We start from the raw sequence: 16,961 nt of genomic DNA, 5'->3' as shown, positions 1-16,961 counted from the left end.
ACTCCACGGGGAGAGGACTCTTGGAAGCTTATACCTGGTATCCTCCAGCTTCTGCCTGATGTACCTTTTTCCTTTATTGATCCTGCCTTTTATTCCTTTGCTGTAATAAACTATAGCCTGACTATAAAAAAAAAATGACCTTTCTAACAGGCAGCAGCTTGGATGGATCTCAAGGGGATTATGGTGAGTGAAAAAAAGCCAATCTCAAAAGGCTATATACTCTATGATCCCATTTATAACATTCTTGAAAAAACAAAATTATAGAGATGAAGAACAATTAGTGGTTGCCCAGGGTTAGGGACTGGGCAGAGGGGTGGTGGCCACAAAAGGGGAGAGGGAGCCTTGTGGTGATGGAACAGTTCTGTCTCTTGAGTGCAGTGGTGGTTATATGAAGCCTCACGCACACACGTTAGTGCTTATAAAACTGGTGAAGTCTGAATGAGCTCTGTGGATTGTACCAATGTCCATTTCCTGGTTTTGATATTGTGCTGTAGTTATGCCAGATGTTACCAGTGGGGGAGGCTGGGGGAGGGGTCACAGGACCTCCTGTACATTTCTTTGCAACCTCCTGTGAATCTATAATTATTTCAATTTCTTTTGTTTGTTTGTTTTAAATTACCTTTCTAAACCCACAAGTCCTGAGTGTTGAGATTCTGGTTCTGGAATGTCATAGACGATGAGAGAGGAAGGAAGGGAAGAAGCAATTTATTTCTTGTTGTGGAAGGTTTTAATAGACACACACACACACACACACACACACACACACACACACACACAACTGACCAGATGCAGCCATTCATCCCACTAGTGTGTGAGGCGCCCGTGTCTCCTGCATCGCTCTGCAGAGCAGCGTGAAGGAGCTCGTGATGACGGGATGGGTCTGCCCTAAGTGCCCAAGGAGCGCTGCTCCTCCAGGGTGACCTCGCAGCTATACAGGCCTAGCTTCCGAAGAAAAGCCCATAGAGCCAGCTGCAGAAAATAGCTCCACCCTCCAGTGTACCTCTCTGGGCTTCTTAAAGCAAAAGCAAAACCTAGATTTTTCATTGAAAAGTACATCTATACGCATATTGTGAAACCTTCAGTTCTTACAAAGGGTGTGTCCTAAGTTCCCTCCCATCCTCACCCCTATGCTCAGTTGTTCTCCCCAGGTACCTGCACTGCCAGTTGGATAGTTGATTTGACAGAACTCCATGCATGTATGTGAAATGTTTCTCTCTTACCATATGGAGTGTATAGAGTCATTCTATATCAACACTTACAGGCTGACCCTGTTCTTTTTTAACAGCTATATGGTGTCCTACCCAGTGAATATTCCATAGGTTATTAAACAGTCATCCACTGATGGGCATTTGAGTGATTTCTCCTCTTTTTCTGTTTTTTTGTGCTGCTTTGAGATGAGCCTCTTGTCCAAAATACAAGTTATTTAAAATGGGGTGATAAGATCTCCATTTCTGTTTCTCTGGCCATTTTTACAGTTTCAACAGTGATTTATCTATCTTGGTTTTTGCCTCCAGCTTCTACCTCTTGTCATCTCCAAGTCTTCCATCAGTACTTTAATTGTGAGGGTCACAGCAAGGTGACCCTTTGCCTCTCTTAAGTTTCTGAAGTAACTCTAATCTTGAAGTATAGTCTACTACCATAAACCCCTTTTTCTTTGTACAAATGGTGGTAAAATATTGTAGCTATATTGTTTTGCTGTACATATATGCTGTATTCATTAATTTCAACAAAACTGTAAATCTTGGGAATTCCCTGGCGGTCCAGCGGTTAGGATTCCACGCTTTCACTGCCAAGGGTGCAGGTTCAATCCCTGGTTGGGGAACTAAGATCGCACAAGGCACGCAGTGCAGCCAAAAAACAACAACAACAGCAACAACAACTGCAAATCTACAAATAATCTAGAAGTGTGGGAACACTTCTTGTAAGGGACGCTAAGATACTTGTAAGGGACAGTAAGACATCTGCTGATGCTCGGATGGTTTTATACATGAATGTGTATGCTGTGTCAGTGTTGTTATTTCAAAATAATGTCAACAGAACCCTTTCTGTGGGTAAAGGCTAATGTGAAGTAGCATCACTTCCTGTCCATTTCCTTGGAAGTGCCAGGGCTGGACAAGGCATGATGGGGATGAGACACCACAGAGTCCCCAGGTCCTCCCCTGTGTGTATATGAGGATGGGGGTGGGGTGGAGACAGGCCTGAAGATGGCTCTCAGGAGAGGCCTGCCATCCACGGACACCATGACCACCCAGCACTCACTCCGGGTGCCGTGGTGGTGTGGCGACCTCGCCAGCTCTCAGAGCGGGAGAGGAGGCTTGTTTCAGTTATTTCACGGGAAGGTCAGCGACAACAGCTCTCCAGAGGAGGGGCAGGAAGGGGGTGGGCTGAGAGCGACAGCTGGCCCTGCGTGGTGGCCTTGTGTGCAAGGGCCTTGCCACTTCCCAGCCTGTATTCAGACTTTCTCCACATGCTTCCCAAAGGCCAGCTCTTGACCTGCCCTGTGTCACGTAAAGAAACCATTGTATTTGCCATGCAAATATTAGGTATTTTTACTACCCTAAAAAGAGCAGGAAGGCAAAAACACTACGTAGAACCTGGGGTAGTGAGTTTCTGTTCCTCCCTGCTGAGCAGGATGGCCCCACTCCCATCTATATGGAATCGCTGGCGGGGGCCCAGGCCGCTATAAATAAGCATCCTGATTGCTCCAGGAAGGCTGGACTTCCTCATTTTTTTTAAAGTGGAATTTGTAACAGCTTCTGCCCAGAACATTTGTGTCCAATGTCCTTTCATCTCCCAGGCATCCTGTACAACTGCCATGCGGAGATTTTGGAATGCTTCCCACTGCAGCTGGGTCACAGGACAAGGCATGCTGGCCCAGCCAGCTAAAATAAAGAAGTAATTATCTTCCTTCTGTGACCTCTGTCTTGCGATATGAGTCTTAATAGGATCCCTTCTGAGGAACAAGCAGGAAGCTCCTTTCTGCTTCTGCCAAAAGGCACGTCTGTTAGAAATGGAGTAGGTTCATTAGAAGCATGGGAACCCCAGGACACAGGGGCCAGATGGGCCCCAGGAATACATCTTTTATGCTACTTGATTCTCAGACCCCGATGGGCCTTCCCTTCCCCCAGGTTGACTAGCAGCACAGGGTTACAATAGGAATGACAGATAGTAAAACATGGGAAGCTACAACAAATCTGTGATGCCTGCACAAGAACCAAGACAGAGGTCAACAGAACAAAATGGACCAGTGCTATTCAGAGTGGTCCGTAGACCTGAGGCTGGTCTAGGAACTGTCTCTAGGACAAGATAAGGAGCTTAGCAGGTACATCACCTGTGTCACTAAGCACATATTCGTGTAAGACTGACCATTTTTTTGGTAGCAAGAATTTCTCAATGAAGGAAGCAGTGTGTTGATTCATATTCTGGCCCGTTCTTCACCTCATCACAGACAGGCATTTTGAGTATCTTTGTAGTGAATAGTTCTGAAACCATCCCTAATATAATATATTGTAAAAGAAAAATCACAAACCAATAAGGAAGAGAAGGTTTATTCAACAGATTGGATTTGGAGAATTGACCAAGTATTTTTAAAGAATGTTTTTTCACATTATATGCAAAATAAATTATGGATAGATAAATTATGGATAAATGGGCCAGAAAATGAAACCTTAAAAAGAAACCAGAAGAAAAATCTTGAACTGATGTTATAGCATGGGAAAACTGTTCTTAAATATCTTTTCTAATTACAAAAGTAATAAGTATTCCTTGTAGAAAACCTATAAAATTTTGTTTGGAAATTTATGTTTATTCTTATAGTTCTAGTTATTCCATTTCACTCTGTATAATGTTCTGTTGAATAAATAGCTCACAATTTATTTATCTAGTCCCCTACTAATGGACATATGGGCTGTTTGAAGTTTTAATTATTTTTACTATTAAAAAAAGTCAACAATGCTTCAGTGAATGCTCTTGTAGCTGCCTTCTTCCTAATACTACTAAAGGCCTAGATGGAGGCAGTACATGAGAATTCCATTGTTTTACTTCCTCACCAGCATTGGTATTGTTTCAGTGGTGGTTTTTCATCATCATCAATAATTTGTTCTTAATAGAAAGATCACCTATACTTCTGCCTCCCAGGGATAATGCTTGCTGCTATTCTGATGTATTTCCTTCTAAATTTTTATCTGTTTATTTAAATATTTACTAAAACTGTGGCCATACTATATATACTATTGTGTGTCATCCTTTTCCATGAAATTGATTATTAGTTTAAAATGTAGGAAAAAAGAGAATCCAAAGCTATATCTACAGCATGATCCTGGTGGTAGTTTGGTTTCATTTTGTGGAGTTGGTTTGTACATACAAGTATTCATTAAATATATTACATTAGTATCTTTCAAAATAAAAAGTTTAAAAGATGCTATCCATATGAACATGACTTTCTTCTTTGTTTTTAGACTTTTTACAAATTTTCTGCAAGGAGCATGCATTACTTTTGTCATCAAAGAAAATAAAATAAAACATTGTCATTCACAGCCCAGTGTTCGGGACCGGCATTGGTGGGATTCATTCCCTCTGTCCCAGACTTGGCCTCAGACCATCCCCTGAGCTATGGGCCCGTCCCTCAAATGCATTTGCTGGTCTCAAGGCTAATAATAAGGGGGAGGTGTGCAAGGGCCACCCCACCTCCACCAGCCCTGGAAAAGCCATTCACAGCGTGAGGGCTGTGCATCTGCCACAGCACCACCCCCAGAGTGGGCACACTGGCCACATGCACTTGCCCGCTTGCCCAGGGCTTGCCTCTGGGAGGACCAGGAGGCAGCGGGGATGTACCACACAACAATTGCCCAGGGATCTGTTTTCTGCTCTGTGTATTTCCTGCCCATTTGGGGGCATCTTTTGTACTCATGAGATCAACAGAGGCTTGGAAATCAAACTTTCCCTGCTAGGAAGCCCCTGGTTGAAGTCCCGAAGCACTGACAGTTGGCCCTGAGCAGCTCTGGATGGTGAGCCCCCTCTGCTTTGGGAACTGCAGCGTGAAGCACTCTGGGAAGAGAGACTGGAGAGGGTTTCATTCCTCCCTGCTTCCTTGGGTTTGACCCCACCCTGAGCCAAGGACAGCTCTTTCCAATTTGGTAATGGCGGGAGCCCCTCCCGAGAAGTTTAGCGGAAAGGTTGAGCGCCCTCTGAGTAGGTCCAGAAGGAGCGCCCCGCTGTTCTCAGCATGTTGGCTCTGGTGATTATGAGTAAAAGTACTCTCAGGCCACAAGTATTCATGGGCCAGAAAGGAAGCAAATGTAGCTCATTACTTTGGGATCCACTCTCAGAAGCACAAAGGATTCCTTCACCAGCAGGACTGCAGAGAGACCGAGTAAAATCAGCAGCCTTGCTTTTGCAAATGCACTTGAGAACAGTGTGTCCGTCCATCTTTACGGCTCTGGGTGTCGTTTGAAAAAAAAAAAAAGAAAAAGAAAGCTACCTATAAACTGGGATGATGAGCCAGGCTGAAGGAAGTAGGGGGCACCTGGTAGGCTGTGGAAAGCCATGGTGTGGCCTCCTGGGGCCTCAGATGGCTCCAAGCCAGGCTGTGTCAGGGCAAACGCTTTATTACGTGCTCCCAAGGGCCTCGTATGTGCTCAGTGACTCTCTGTGCCTTGGCGTTGCAGGCCTGGCGCTGGTGCCGAGGAAGCTGTGTACCCACTACGCCTGGGACACCAGTGTGCTGCTTCAAGCCTGGCCAGCTGTGGACCCGCAGTTCCTCCAGCAGCCCGATGTCGTACAGATGGCGGTTCTGGTGAGTGTCTCCCGCAGCCCCCAGGGCCAAGGCGAACCAGCCACACACACATGGATGGGTTTGGAAGTTTCTCGCCAGCCCTTTTTAGCCCACCCAGCTCTCCGCCCAACCCTCCAGCCTGTCTTCCTTTGCCAGCACCTTCAGTTTTGAAGTTACCACATACCAAAAGCTTGTGAGCATAAAACTTGTGGCCAGAAAGTGGAAAGTATCAACCTGTCCTGCATTATAGGTTCTAATTGTCTTCCTTTCCAACTGTGTTTCAATCTCTCTAAATTTCATTCAGCTGCTCTGGGCTCTTGGCGGGGGTAGGGTGATGGTGAGGAGGTGGGCAAGGAACACCTCGCTCTGCAAAATATATTTCAGAAAGGCTACATGAAATTTATTTTTTGGTAAATTGTGTCATTTTAAATACATAAAAGTAGTTGGTTATAGTTTATAGAGCAAATAACTCTCCTATAGTTTATCCTTATGTAATTTTTATGTATTTAATTTGTTTAATCTGAGACCCATTATGAGGAATATCTCTTAAATATGCTGATGTGGCTGAAGAGGGAAAGAGAACACGGGGTGGACCTTTTAGTCTGAACCACATGTGGGCCAGCTAACTTACATCCCAAGTTTAATTTAACTCTCACCACCCTAAAAGATAGGCATAGCTCTTCCCATTTTTTTCAGCTGAGGACACAGGCTCAGAGAAGCTCGTCACCTTGCCCACGTTTATTTGTTTATTCCTCAGTCATTATCAAGTTACCTATGCTATCAATACATCAGGCACAGTGCTAGGCTCTGGGGACACAAACTGAAATGCAAAAAACAGGGTCCCTGCCCTCACGGAGCTTAAAGCCTGGTGGGAAAGATAGGGGAAAAGAAGAAGGAAAGAGAAAAATAAACAAAATAATTGCAAACTGTGGAAAGTACCACAAAGTAATCACCCAGGGGCTGAACGGGAGGCCGGCCTGCCAGGCCCCACCTGCTGCGTCTGCAAACCCTGGGCCCTGCGGGCAGGTCCATGTTGAGAAAGACAGTTTCCCGCAGGAGACTGGCTCCGTCACAGATGTTCTGTCTCCATACCACCTCCCTGACACTTAGTTCCTCGCTGCCTCCAATTCGCCCCCACCCCCATGGAGGGGAGGAGGGGCACTGCCCTGCTAGGCTTCTTCCAAAAATCCTCAAAACCGAAACCAGCCTGTGGCACAGAGAAGCGATTTCTTTAACTCGAATAATGTTTCTAAGAAATAACTGTGTACCCCTAAGAACTCGTCCTCAGTGCAACTGAGAAATGCCAGCCTGAGACACTGAAGTTTTAATCTGTGAAAATGTCTTTCCATTTTAAATTACCACTGAAGAAAAGAAATTTAGTTTTGATAATTGGTAAAATAATTTCAGATTATCATTGAAATAAAAATCCAAGATTTAAAATGTGTGGAGGGGCTTCCCTAGTGGCGCAGTGGTTGAGAATCTGCCTGCCAATGCAGGGGACACAGGTTTGAGCCCTGGTCTGGGAAGATCCCACATGCCACGGATCAACTAGGCCCGTGAGCCACAACTACTGAGCCTGCGCATCTGGAGCCTGTGCTTCGCAACAAGAGAGGCCGCGACAGTGAGAGGCCCGCGCACTGCGATGAAGAGTGGCCCCCACTCGCCACAACTAGAGAAAGCACTCACACAGAAACGAAGACCCAATGCAGCCATAAATAAATAAATAAATTAAAAAAAAAAATGTGTGGAGGACCCCCTGCAAGTACACCCAACTCAAGAACCTCTGGGTTGGGGCACTGTGCCATGTGGCAGGACTTCTGTCAGGGTCTGTGTTCTGTCTCCACATGATCTCACTTGGTGCCATGGCCAGAAATAGAAGTTGCAACACAGAACAGTGTAACTCAGTGTAATTCAGTTCAGCCGTGCCCGTGTGCTCTGAGCCCAGAGACACTACATCGTCTTCACGGAGCCCAGCACCCAGGAGGGACAGTCTGGGAAGGTGCACGCATTGTCATGCACACCGAGAGTTTGTGTAGCCTCCAGGTTAAGATGTAAGAGCTTGGGAGTTGGACCATCTCAGTTTTGCAAAGTACTTAATTTCTCTAAGCCTCAGTTTCCTCAGTTAGAAAACACAGGGCCTGTCTTACCTGGTTGTTGAAAGAATTAGATGGGATAATGCCAGGAGGTACTTAGCCTGCTTCTGGACACACTAATGACAAAAGCCACTAACACACAGTGAGTACCGACTAAGAGGCAGGGACTGCCCTTAGAACTTTCCAGATACTAACTCATTGACCCCGCACAACAGCCCTGTGAAGCAGACCCCGCCGTTTTCCCCATTTCACAGAGGAGGCAGATACATGCCTAACCGCATCTTGCAAGTGAGGAAACAGTGGCAGAACAGGGCTTAATAACTCACCCAGTAAATGGTAACTGCTGCTAGCATCAGCATTGCTGCCTCTGGCAGCTGGGGGATTGGAGAAGGCATCCGAGGAAAGGGATGTGGACCTTGGCTTTGAAAGAGGAGCAGCATTTCCCTAGTGGAGAAAGGAGCAAAGGCGGGGGAAGTCCTCACTGGACCGTGAGCCATGGAGGAGGTGGAACAGAGGCAGAGGCAGAGGCAGGGCAGCACTGGAGAGAAGGCCAGACTCCATCCCGAGAGGTTGGGGGCTGGCAGGGAAGAGAGAGGGTCCACGGGGTCATCCCGTCTCCACCACTTGCTGGAAAGGGGCCTTGGGTAAGTGGCTTCACCTCCTATCCCTTAGCTTTGCCCTCTGTGAATCGGGGGTGGAACGGCTGTGACCTACCTCACAGGCTTGTGGTGGGGATAAACAGGTTCACTCAGGTGGATGGTGGAACACAGTGCCTGGCACAGAGTGAGAGCTCAGACAACGTGAGCTTTTATTGTCATTAGCCATTGCAGGGCTCCTGTCAGTGAGTAGTGGTGGATGGGGCGGGTGGATAGCGCTTGTGGCCAGAGGCCCTCCAGGCAGCTGTTGGAAAAGTCCAAGAGAACAATGCAGAGGCCCGGACCAAGGCTGAGCGATGAAGTGGAGGTGGCAAACCTGGAGGGGCAGAAGCTTGCAAGGCCACCAAATGGGGACTGGGAGACCTTTCTAAAGTCAAGCAGCCGCTGTTTGAGGTGATGTCTTACTTGTCTCCCACCCAGTGATCTAGGCTAATGCAGCCCATAAAAATGCCACTAAATTCTACAGAAATCTGAAAAGATGAAGTGGGTGATTAAGGGATCTTGGATAACGTGCTTGGGGTGAAACTTCAGAAGTTATTCCTGGTAATTTTTCATAACACAGTGACTTTATTTTCCTGGTTAAAAACAGGAGCATTCGTGAAAAAAACGTACGCGTTCTTACAGGAGCGATGGGATGGAGGATTTGAAGCACGGCTGCTCAGAAGCTATTTGGGTCATGTGTCGCTTTCCTTGGTGGCAGTATCAGTTCATATTTGATGTGAAGTTTATCCTTATGAAACTAATATTCAGTGAATACCACTACGGCTAGAACCGTACTGGCCCATTTTAGGCAAGAGTTGTGTGTGATATGAGTCCAGCTTCCAGGTGGTCAAACTTGAGCGCCCCCTTCTGGAACCAGTCATCAGGGAGGGAGGTTGCCTACACGCCCCAGAAATTAGTCCACGTGAGATCTAGGTAAATCCTCGGTGACACCCCCTGTAGCCAGATCTGAACTTGATTGGAGCTTCAGTAACACAATAATCCCTCTACCCCCGGATACAGCCTAAGCCATCTCATGCTGAGGATTTTTGACATAGTTTCCACCACAGCTGTGATGGGGCAGCACTCAGGAAATACAAGGCGGCGCCCTCTCCCTCTCCTTATCCGAAGTGTTCAGGCGTTAATCCTGCCCATCTAAGTGCACTTTGTTCTTCCTGGAAGCTGGGTGCTGCCTTTTCTTTCTCTTTTCCCGTACTCCCTCCCCACACAGAAGCAGCAGTACCCTTTAGGGGCAGTGGGTATTGATGTCTGGCTGCCTGCCACTCTCAGGACTTTCCTCATTGTTTGTCTCGGCTTTTCACCTTCTCAGATCAACAACAAAGCCTGCGGCAAAATCCCTGTGCCCCAGCAAGTTGCCCAAGACCAGGACAAAGTCCACGAACTGGTTCTCCAAAGTGAACTGGGTGTCAGGCTCTTACAGGGGCGAAGCATCAAGAAGGCCTTCCTCTCCCCCCGAACCGCCCTCATCAACTTCCTGGTGCAGGAGTGACTGCAGGGACGCTGCGGCTACCACGAGGGCTTGACGCGTCTCCTCCAGGTCTGGGATGAAGGAAGGAGTCTGCGGCCCAGGGGCAGGGAAAAGCCAAATGCCTTTTTTTATATAGATACATAAATTTTATTTATTTATTTATTTATTTATGGCTGTGTTGGGTCTTCGTTGCAGTACGCGGGCTTCTCTTTGTCGTGGCTTCTCTTGTTGTGGAGCACGGGCTCTATGCGTGCAGGCTTCAGTAGTTGTGGCACGTGGGCTCAGTAGTTGTGGTTTGCAGGCTCTAGAGCACAGGCTCAGTAGTTGTGGCACATGGCCTTAGTTGCTACGCGGCATGTGGGAATCTTCCCGGACCAGGGCTTGAACCCATGTCCCCTGCATTGGCAGGCGGATTCTTAACCACTGCACCACCAAGCCCCAAGCCCAATGTCTTGAATGTCTGCCTTTGTACTCTGACGGGCTGGCATCAACAGGGTGCCTCTGAGGTGTGGCCTGGTGCAGGGGTGAAGGTGGGTGGAGGCAGAGGAGAAATATGAGTGAAGCGGGTTGGGGACCCTGTACCTTCCTCCACCATTGCAGGGTGGAGGAAGCATCTAGCCCCATAGGAAGCCACCAGAGAGTCAGCTGGGTGGGAGCGAGAAGGTGAATTGAAAAGCAAGTGAGGATGAGCACGAAGCCTCTCGAGCAGCCTGGGAGCTTCTGGACCCCAGAAATTGCACTGCCTTAGGCAGGTGTTAGGAACATGAGGCTAAACTGAGGAGGCACAGGGGCTCAGGAGCAGCGTGGGCAGTCACTGTTGCAATGGTGACAGAGCCTCAACATCGTGGTGGATTGTCTCCCGCCTTCAGGCTAGATGGAGAAGCCATTTGGGTCGTGTCCAAATATCCATATGAGGAATGGACACTGGGGTGTTCGGAAGTTGCTCGGGGGAATTCCCTGGTGGTCCAGTGGTTAGGACTTGGCGCTTTCACTGCCGTGGGCCCGGGTTCGATCCCTGGTCAGAGAACTAAGATCCTGTGGGCTGGCGCAGCCAAAAAAAAAAAGAAGAAGAAGAAGTTGCTCGGAATCAAAAGGCAAGCAGGGCTAGTCTGGCTGCCAGCACTCCCACCACTTCTCAGCCCTGCCGTGCGGGCTGTTTCAACCCCAGCCCAGCTGGACTTGCCTGCCGGGCCTTCTCTGATCCTGGTACTCAGGCTCTTGGACGAAGTACCACTTCCCACTGTGACTGGTGAGCAGCGCTTCCTAACCACTCCCTCAGGGTGTAAAATTTGCTGTGAAGTGAAGCAGAACGGAGCTGGTTCCAGCCTCGGATGGAACCAATCTCGGAGCCCGCTGCAGCTCAACAGGGAGTCTGCTCATGTGCGCCGCAGATGGTGATGCCGCCATGGATGTGGCCCCCAGAGCCAGTCATTAGGAAGAGCAAGGCCACCGCAGGGGGTGGGACTGATGCCACCCAGGCCTCTCCTCCTGTGCTTGAGCCACAGCAGTTGGCTGCCAGGGAGACCCTGTGTGATTGTATATTAGGGTGATCTTGGGTTTCTGTGAAGTCAGCTATCAGGTGCTCTTACCAGAACTGGCCTAAGCCACTGATTACTATTTAATAGGGGGAGGAGGAGGAGAATCTAGCCATTTTGTGACACTGAAAATCTGTATTCATTCTCTGATGCCTTTTTCTGAAGTAGCCTCAGATGTGGTCCCCTGCACTTCAGCAGTTAACAGATGACTTTTTTTAATGGAATAAAATGTTTGTCATGTATGACTTTGGGACATATGTGTGATCCTGGAATAGCCACCATATTCCAATTCTGGGAGTTAATCAGGAACAGATGGAGGTATTCCATCGTCATCTGAAGCACTGGCTATGTGCCTGACTCCACGTGGACTGTTATAAAGTGGGATGCATGCGGAACTTACAGAACATGGTAGACCATACTGACTCAGGAACGTTAGTAACAGCAACTAAGTCACTTGGCTCAAACTTAATATTCTGCCTGATCCCCATGCCCAGAAATCCTGGTTTAATTGATCTGAAGTGCACTTGGGCATCTGGGAATCTTAAAAGCATCACAGGTGATTCTAATGGACAGCTAAGTTTGAAAACCACAGGATTAATTGATGCATTTGAACCATATGTCTAACTAGTCCTTTCTCTCCCTAACCTTCAGCTTAACTGGGATGAATTTGGTAACGACCAAAACACAATGAAGTAGAGCTGGGAAAGACTAGGACCAGAAGGGAAGGCAGGGGCCGGAACTCTGGAGCAAATATTTAAGACGTTCCTAGAGCTGACTTGAGTGTACACAATCCAATTCCATGTACCAACAAATGTGGATTAAATATAAGTGAACGGATGAGGGTATTTGGTACAAGGAGGTGAGTGAGTGTTTTTGCTTGATTGTCTTGTTTATTCCAGAAGTAAGGTAAGTGGTCTTGAGTCTGTCAACAAGATGAGTGTAGGGAGCCCTTTGTCTGCACATAATCTGACCAGAGCAATGGATGAGTCCAGCCTCAAGGCCACTGGACTAACCAGCATGTCTTTGGAGACCTTTTTCTCCAAGAGGATAAAACTTTTAAAAACAAGAGCTCATTGGTACTACTGAGATGGTTGGTGTAATGGAAAAATTGAACAGAAAAATCTGATCCCTAGGGTGGGAAATGATCTCAGTCCTTTATTAACTGCCTTGATTAGGTCAAAAACTGGACTCAACAAGTTCACTTGCATTATGTCATTTAATTTCCACTAAAACTCTAGAGGGAAGGAATTATTCTCTCATAAATATGAAGATCCCCAGGTTCTGAGGTTCAGTAATTTGCTCAGTTTCCACAGCTAAGTAGAAGAACCGAATCCAAGCCCAGGTCCTCTGGCCTCCAAATCCCCTTATGCCATCCACTGTGTCTACCAGTCCCCTCACCTAATTGCGCATCTTGCTTGAAGTCGGGAAAATTGAGATGTTGGCTGGAAGCTTGGGGCTTACTAGGGAAGCCTTGTGACTGAATGGAGTGGCCATTATTCTTGTTGCCTTTGCTGCCTTGGCTTGGGGTTTACTGATTGATGGCCTGTGGCTGCTGGGGGCAGATGGCCCAGTGGTGTGAGCTAGAGGTTTGGGGCCACATAAAGAAGTCCACCAGAAATCCTTGCAAGCCACTCATGGCCCACAGGCTTCTTGGCAGGCCAATGCTCAGACAAGATGGCCTCCAAACCAAAAGCTGAGGATCGGAAGTTGGCTTTGGTTTTCATTTCCAGGTGGTTTGATTCCTGAACTGAGCCCAAGTCAGTGTTATGAGGCCACTAGTGCACACGGACATGCAGCAACATGCAACTGGGCTGATGACATTTCTGCTGGGCCACAGTTGGCCATTACTCAGGCCAAAGAGGGCATGGTTCCTGCACCAGCTGCCCTGGCCTCCACCACCAGCTGCCCTCTTTGTCTTTCTCCTCCTAGGAGGGAAGGAAAGGAGGCAGACAAGGCTACAGGGTCATTCTGTGCACCAGAAACCATGCAAGGGGTTTGGCTGGTGCTCTTAAATCCTCACAGCAGTGCTACAAAGTGGGAATTATGACCCACATCCTATAAAGAAGGAAACTGAAGCCTAGAAAAGTATAGCAAATGACCTACATCATGCCACTGATAACTGCTCGAGCCAGGATTCGGCCCCAGTTCTGCCTTTCTGTTCACAGCTCATGCTTTCTCTGCAGCCCCACCCTCCCTTCCGGGAGGGAAGAAGTGGGATGTCTTGGGAGGAAATACAGCTCTTTCTTGTTCTTTCTGTCCCGGGAATTCTGAACTGGAGCTCTGGCATGTATGTGGCCCCGCAGACTGGAGCCCCACACTCATGATTCACCTCCCCGCAGACCCTCCTTAAAGAAGAGGGCTGGGCTTTTGTACCCTGAATCCGTCCATCACTGGCTGTGGGCCAACACCAGGTGGAGGGGGATAGTTAATAATTTCCTGGGCATCTTGGGATGAAGGGACTCCCACTGGCTCAGGGAAGGTTTCCAAAGAGGAGCACAGCTGAGCCGTCGGCAGCCAGCATGCACGGGAGCTGGGGACAGGCACCCCTGCTTGTGAGGAGGACCCGGGTGGAGCACCCAAGGCGACCACCACAAGGAGAGAAGGTGAGAGTCCTGAGAAGCAGTCCTGAGAAGCCTGAGAAGCAGCGAGTCCGTGGGTGAGGAAACGCTCTAGACAGACGCAGAGTCACAAGAGATGTGGATGAACATAGGATGGAGTGAGGACAAGCTGAGCTGCCTTGGGCCTGCCTTGATGCCCTGGGCTGGGTGGCTCCGGGCATTGCTGCTGCATTCAAGGCAGCGGGTGAGACCAAACTGGAAGGCGTCATTCCCCTTTTGCAGATGACAGAACCATGGCTCACACAGGCTGTGACTTACTTAAGGTCCTACAGTAAGTGATGGAGTATCTTGACCCCCCTTCTGTGCTCATTCCACTCAGGGGCCCCTGCCCCTACCCTGTAGGAAAAGCCTGGTGGTACTGCCCGGCAAAACTTAGCTCAGGAGGTAAATATTCTTAATTGTGGAAACCATCAGGGTAGACAAAATGAGTAGAGTCTGTACTCCCGTTTCTTCCTGTGAGAAGAGCAAGCAGAAAACATCTGTTTCATGGGCTGAGTCCCTGTCTGAAGCTCAGAGGGTGGGCGGCCAAAGGCTCTCATCCAAGCTGATGAGTCTGGAGATTGGAATCTGTGGTGACCAACAATGAGCAAGGAGGAATCCCCCCAGGGTGGGTGGGCAGGCAGTGCTGGCAGGGAGGCGGCAGCCTGGAACGGCTGGGGAAGGGCCAGTCCTGTGGGCAGCAGCCTCGGATCCAAGGGTGGGGCCAACAGCCGTCCAGAACGGTTGACCTCACTCCAGGTCTTCATTGCGTCTGCCCACGTGAGGGAGCGGATGCACAGACAACGAGGCCCTGCGGGGGTGCAGAGCCAGGCCTGCTGGAGTCACGCGCCTGGAACCCAGCAGTCATGACTCACCTCCATGCGCCTCAAGCCCTGAACTTGAATTCCAGTTCTCGTCTGGCTTCTGGAAGAGCAGGCCTGTGCCAGACACCCAGTGATGCCTGAGATGCCCCGATATCAGCAGCAATAATAACATTTACCACTTACCGAGGACTAGTTATGTGCCAGGCCCTGTTGTAAGAGCATTACCACAGAAGGGGCCCCGCTCAAGACCACACGAGAGGCTGGCAGAGCCATGATTCCGACCCTGCTCCACCACATTGCTTCCCAAAGGCCTTGATGCAAACCAGCCCTGAACCTCCTGGGTTTTCCAAGACAGCCCTGATTTCTGGCTCTCAGAGTACCCTAGAACCTGCCACGCCCACACTTCCTGATCTGAGGACAGCTGGGTGAGTACCTCCCTGGTACCCAGGGAGAGGTCTGGGCTTTCTCTCTGAGCCTGGGACTGACCACTCCCAGGGAGCCCTCACCTTTGAGCCGCATCAGTGAGACCTAGAAGTCAGGGGGTCAACTTTGCTCTGCTCCACATACTGCGAGGAAAATCCCATGGAAGGGGAGACCTGGCCTGGGCCTGTGGGCACAGCGAGAGCTGCCTGGCCTCACAGCACCCAGGCCAGTGTCTTCCCCAGAACATCCTTTCCTCCGCCCACAGAAGAACCTCATCTGGGATTACTTAGGGGTGGTTCACCCCAGCCCCCCCAAAGGTGGACTCGCCTGCCACACCTGCTGCAGCTGCACCCTCATGGGCTGCCTCAGGACCAGGAGAAGAACCAGGCCTGGGCAGGGATCCCCTTCCTCAGACACTGTGAGGTGAGGAGCGAGCGTCCAGTGGGTATAGCGGACACTGTGGGATCAACTGGGGAGGCGGGGCCACCCAAAAGGTGATATTATTCACTGAACCTGGAATGTCATTCATCAGGGAAAAGGCAGCTCCCTTCCAGTAGAAACAGGGCCAGGGTGGGCCAGTGGGGCTCTGCGAGGTGGGTTCCCCAGGGGGCTCGCTGTCAGTGGGCAGGACACAAGGCAGCCACCACGTGGAAATAGGCTGAAAAGCCAGATGTCACCAAGTATCTCCATGATTAGATGTCAGTTAACCTGTTAGTTATCAGGTAACATGTTAGCTTTCTAGTAATATCTTAATTGATTTTTATTATGGCCTGAATGTTTGTGGCCCCCTAAAATTCATATGTTGAAATCATACTTCCAAATGTAATGATACTAGCAGGTGGGGCTTTGGCGGTAACTAGGTGAGATCATGAGGGTGCAGCCCTCATGGGTGGGATTAGTGTCCTCATGAGAGTCACAAGAGAGCTTGCTTCCTCTCTGCGTTCTGCCACGTGAGGACACAAGAAGTCAGCAGTCTGCAACCCGGAAGAGGGTTCTCACCAGAACTCGACCAAACTGGCACCCTGATCTCAGACTTCAGCCTCCAGAGCTGTGAGAAATAAATTTCTGTTGTTTATCAGCCATGCAGTCTATGGTACTTTGTTACAGCAGCCAGAACTAAGACAACTACTAACATCTTAGGAGTCAGTTCCCCTCTTAGTGAGTGCAGTAGACCTCAGTTACAAGTTACCTCATGATTACCTGCAACCCCTTAATTGTGCACTAACACCTTAGTGGTCTGCCAGTATCTTGATTGTCTACCATCATCTTTAGCAATAATTTTTCAAAAATTATCAGCTGTTAATGTAACTATAACAGATAAGCCCCTAAGCCACAGTGGGCTCACTCAGCAAACTTTATTTCTCATTCCCTAAGTCTAATCCTCTGGAGAAGGGAGCAGGGAGGGATCCTGTTCCATCGCATTCCAGCTTGATGGAGGGACCCAGGCTGAAGGAACCTCCACCACCTTCACCTCTTGGCTCTCAAGTTGCCCTGGACGTCGATATCCAGCCCTCAGATATGGGCAGAGAGAGGTGGAATTTCAGAAGGTGGTTTTTATGGGCCGGGTCTGGAAATGGCCATACATCACTTCT

The 16,961-nt window shown here is 48.9% G+C and overlaps 1 protein-coding gene across 3 annotated transcripts in view; it reads left to right on the top strand.

The window, feature by feature from the left end:
• Positions 1-11,767, top strand: part of LARS2 (leucyl-tRNA synthetase 2, mitochondrial) — a 268,263-nt gene extending 256,496 nt beyond the window's left edge. For all 3 annotated transcript variants that reach the window (XM_007168883.2, XM_057554822.1, XM_007168882.2), the window contains 2 exons: positions 5,667-5,794; positions 9,832-11,767. In XM_007168883.2, the coding sequence (XP_007168945.1) occupies positions 5,667-5,794; positions 9,832-10,011 (308 nt within the window). In that variant the 3' untranslated portion in view covers positions 10,012-11,767. The remainder of the gene's footprint in view (positions 1-5,666; positions 5,795-9,831) is intronic.
• Positions 11,768-16,961: the final 5,194 nt, after the last annotated feature.

The sequence above is a fragment of the Balaenoptera acutorostrata genome, chromosome 10, assembly GCF_949987535.1.
Source record: "Balaenoptera acutorostrata chromosome 10, mBalAcu1.1, whole genome shotgun sequence".
NCBI lineage: Eukaryota > Metazoa > Chordata > Mammalia > Artiodactyla > Balaenopteridae > Balaenoptera > Balaenoptera acutorostrata.
The sequence above is the reverse complement of the archived record's forward strand: the minus strand, read 5'-3'. Positions and strand labels throughout refer to the sequence as shown.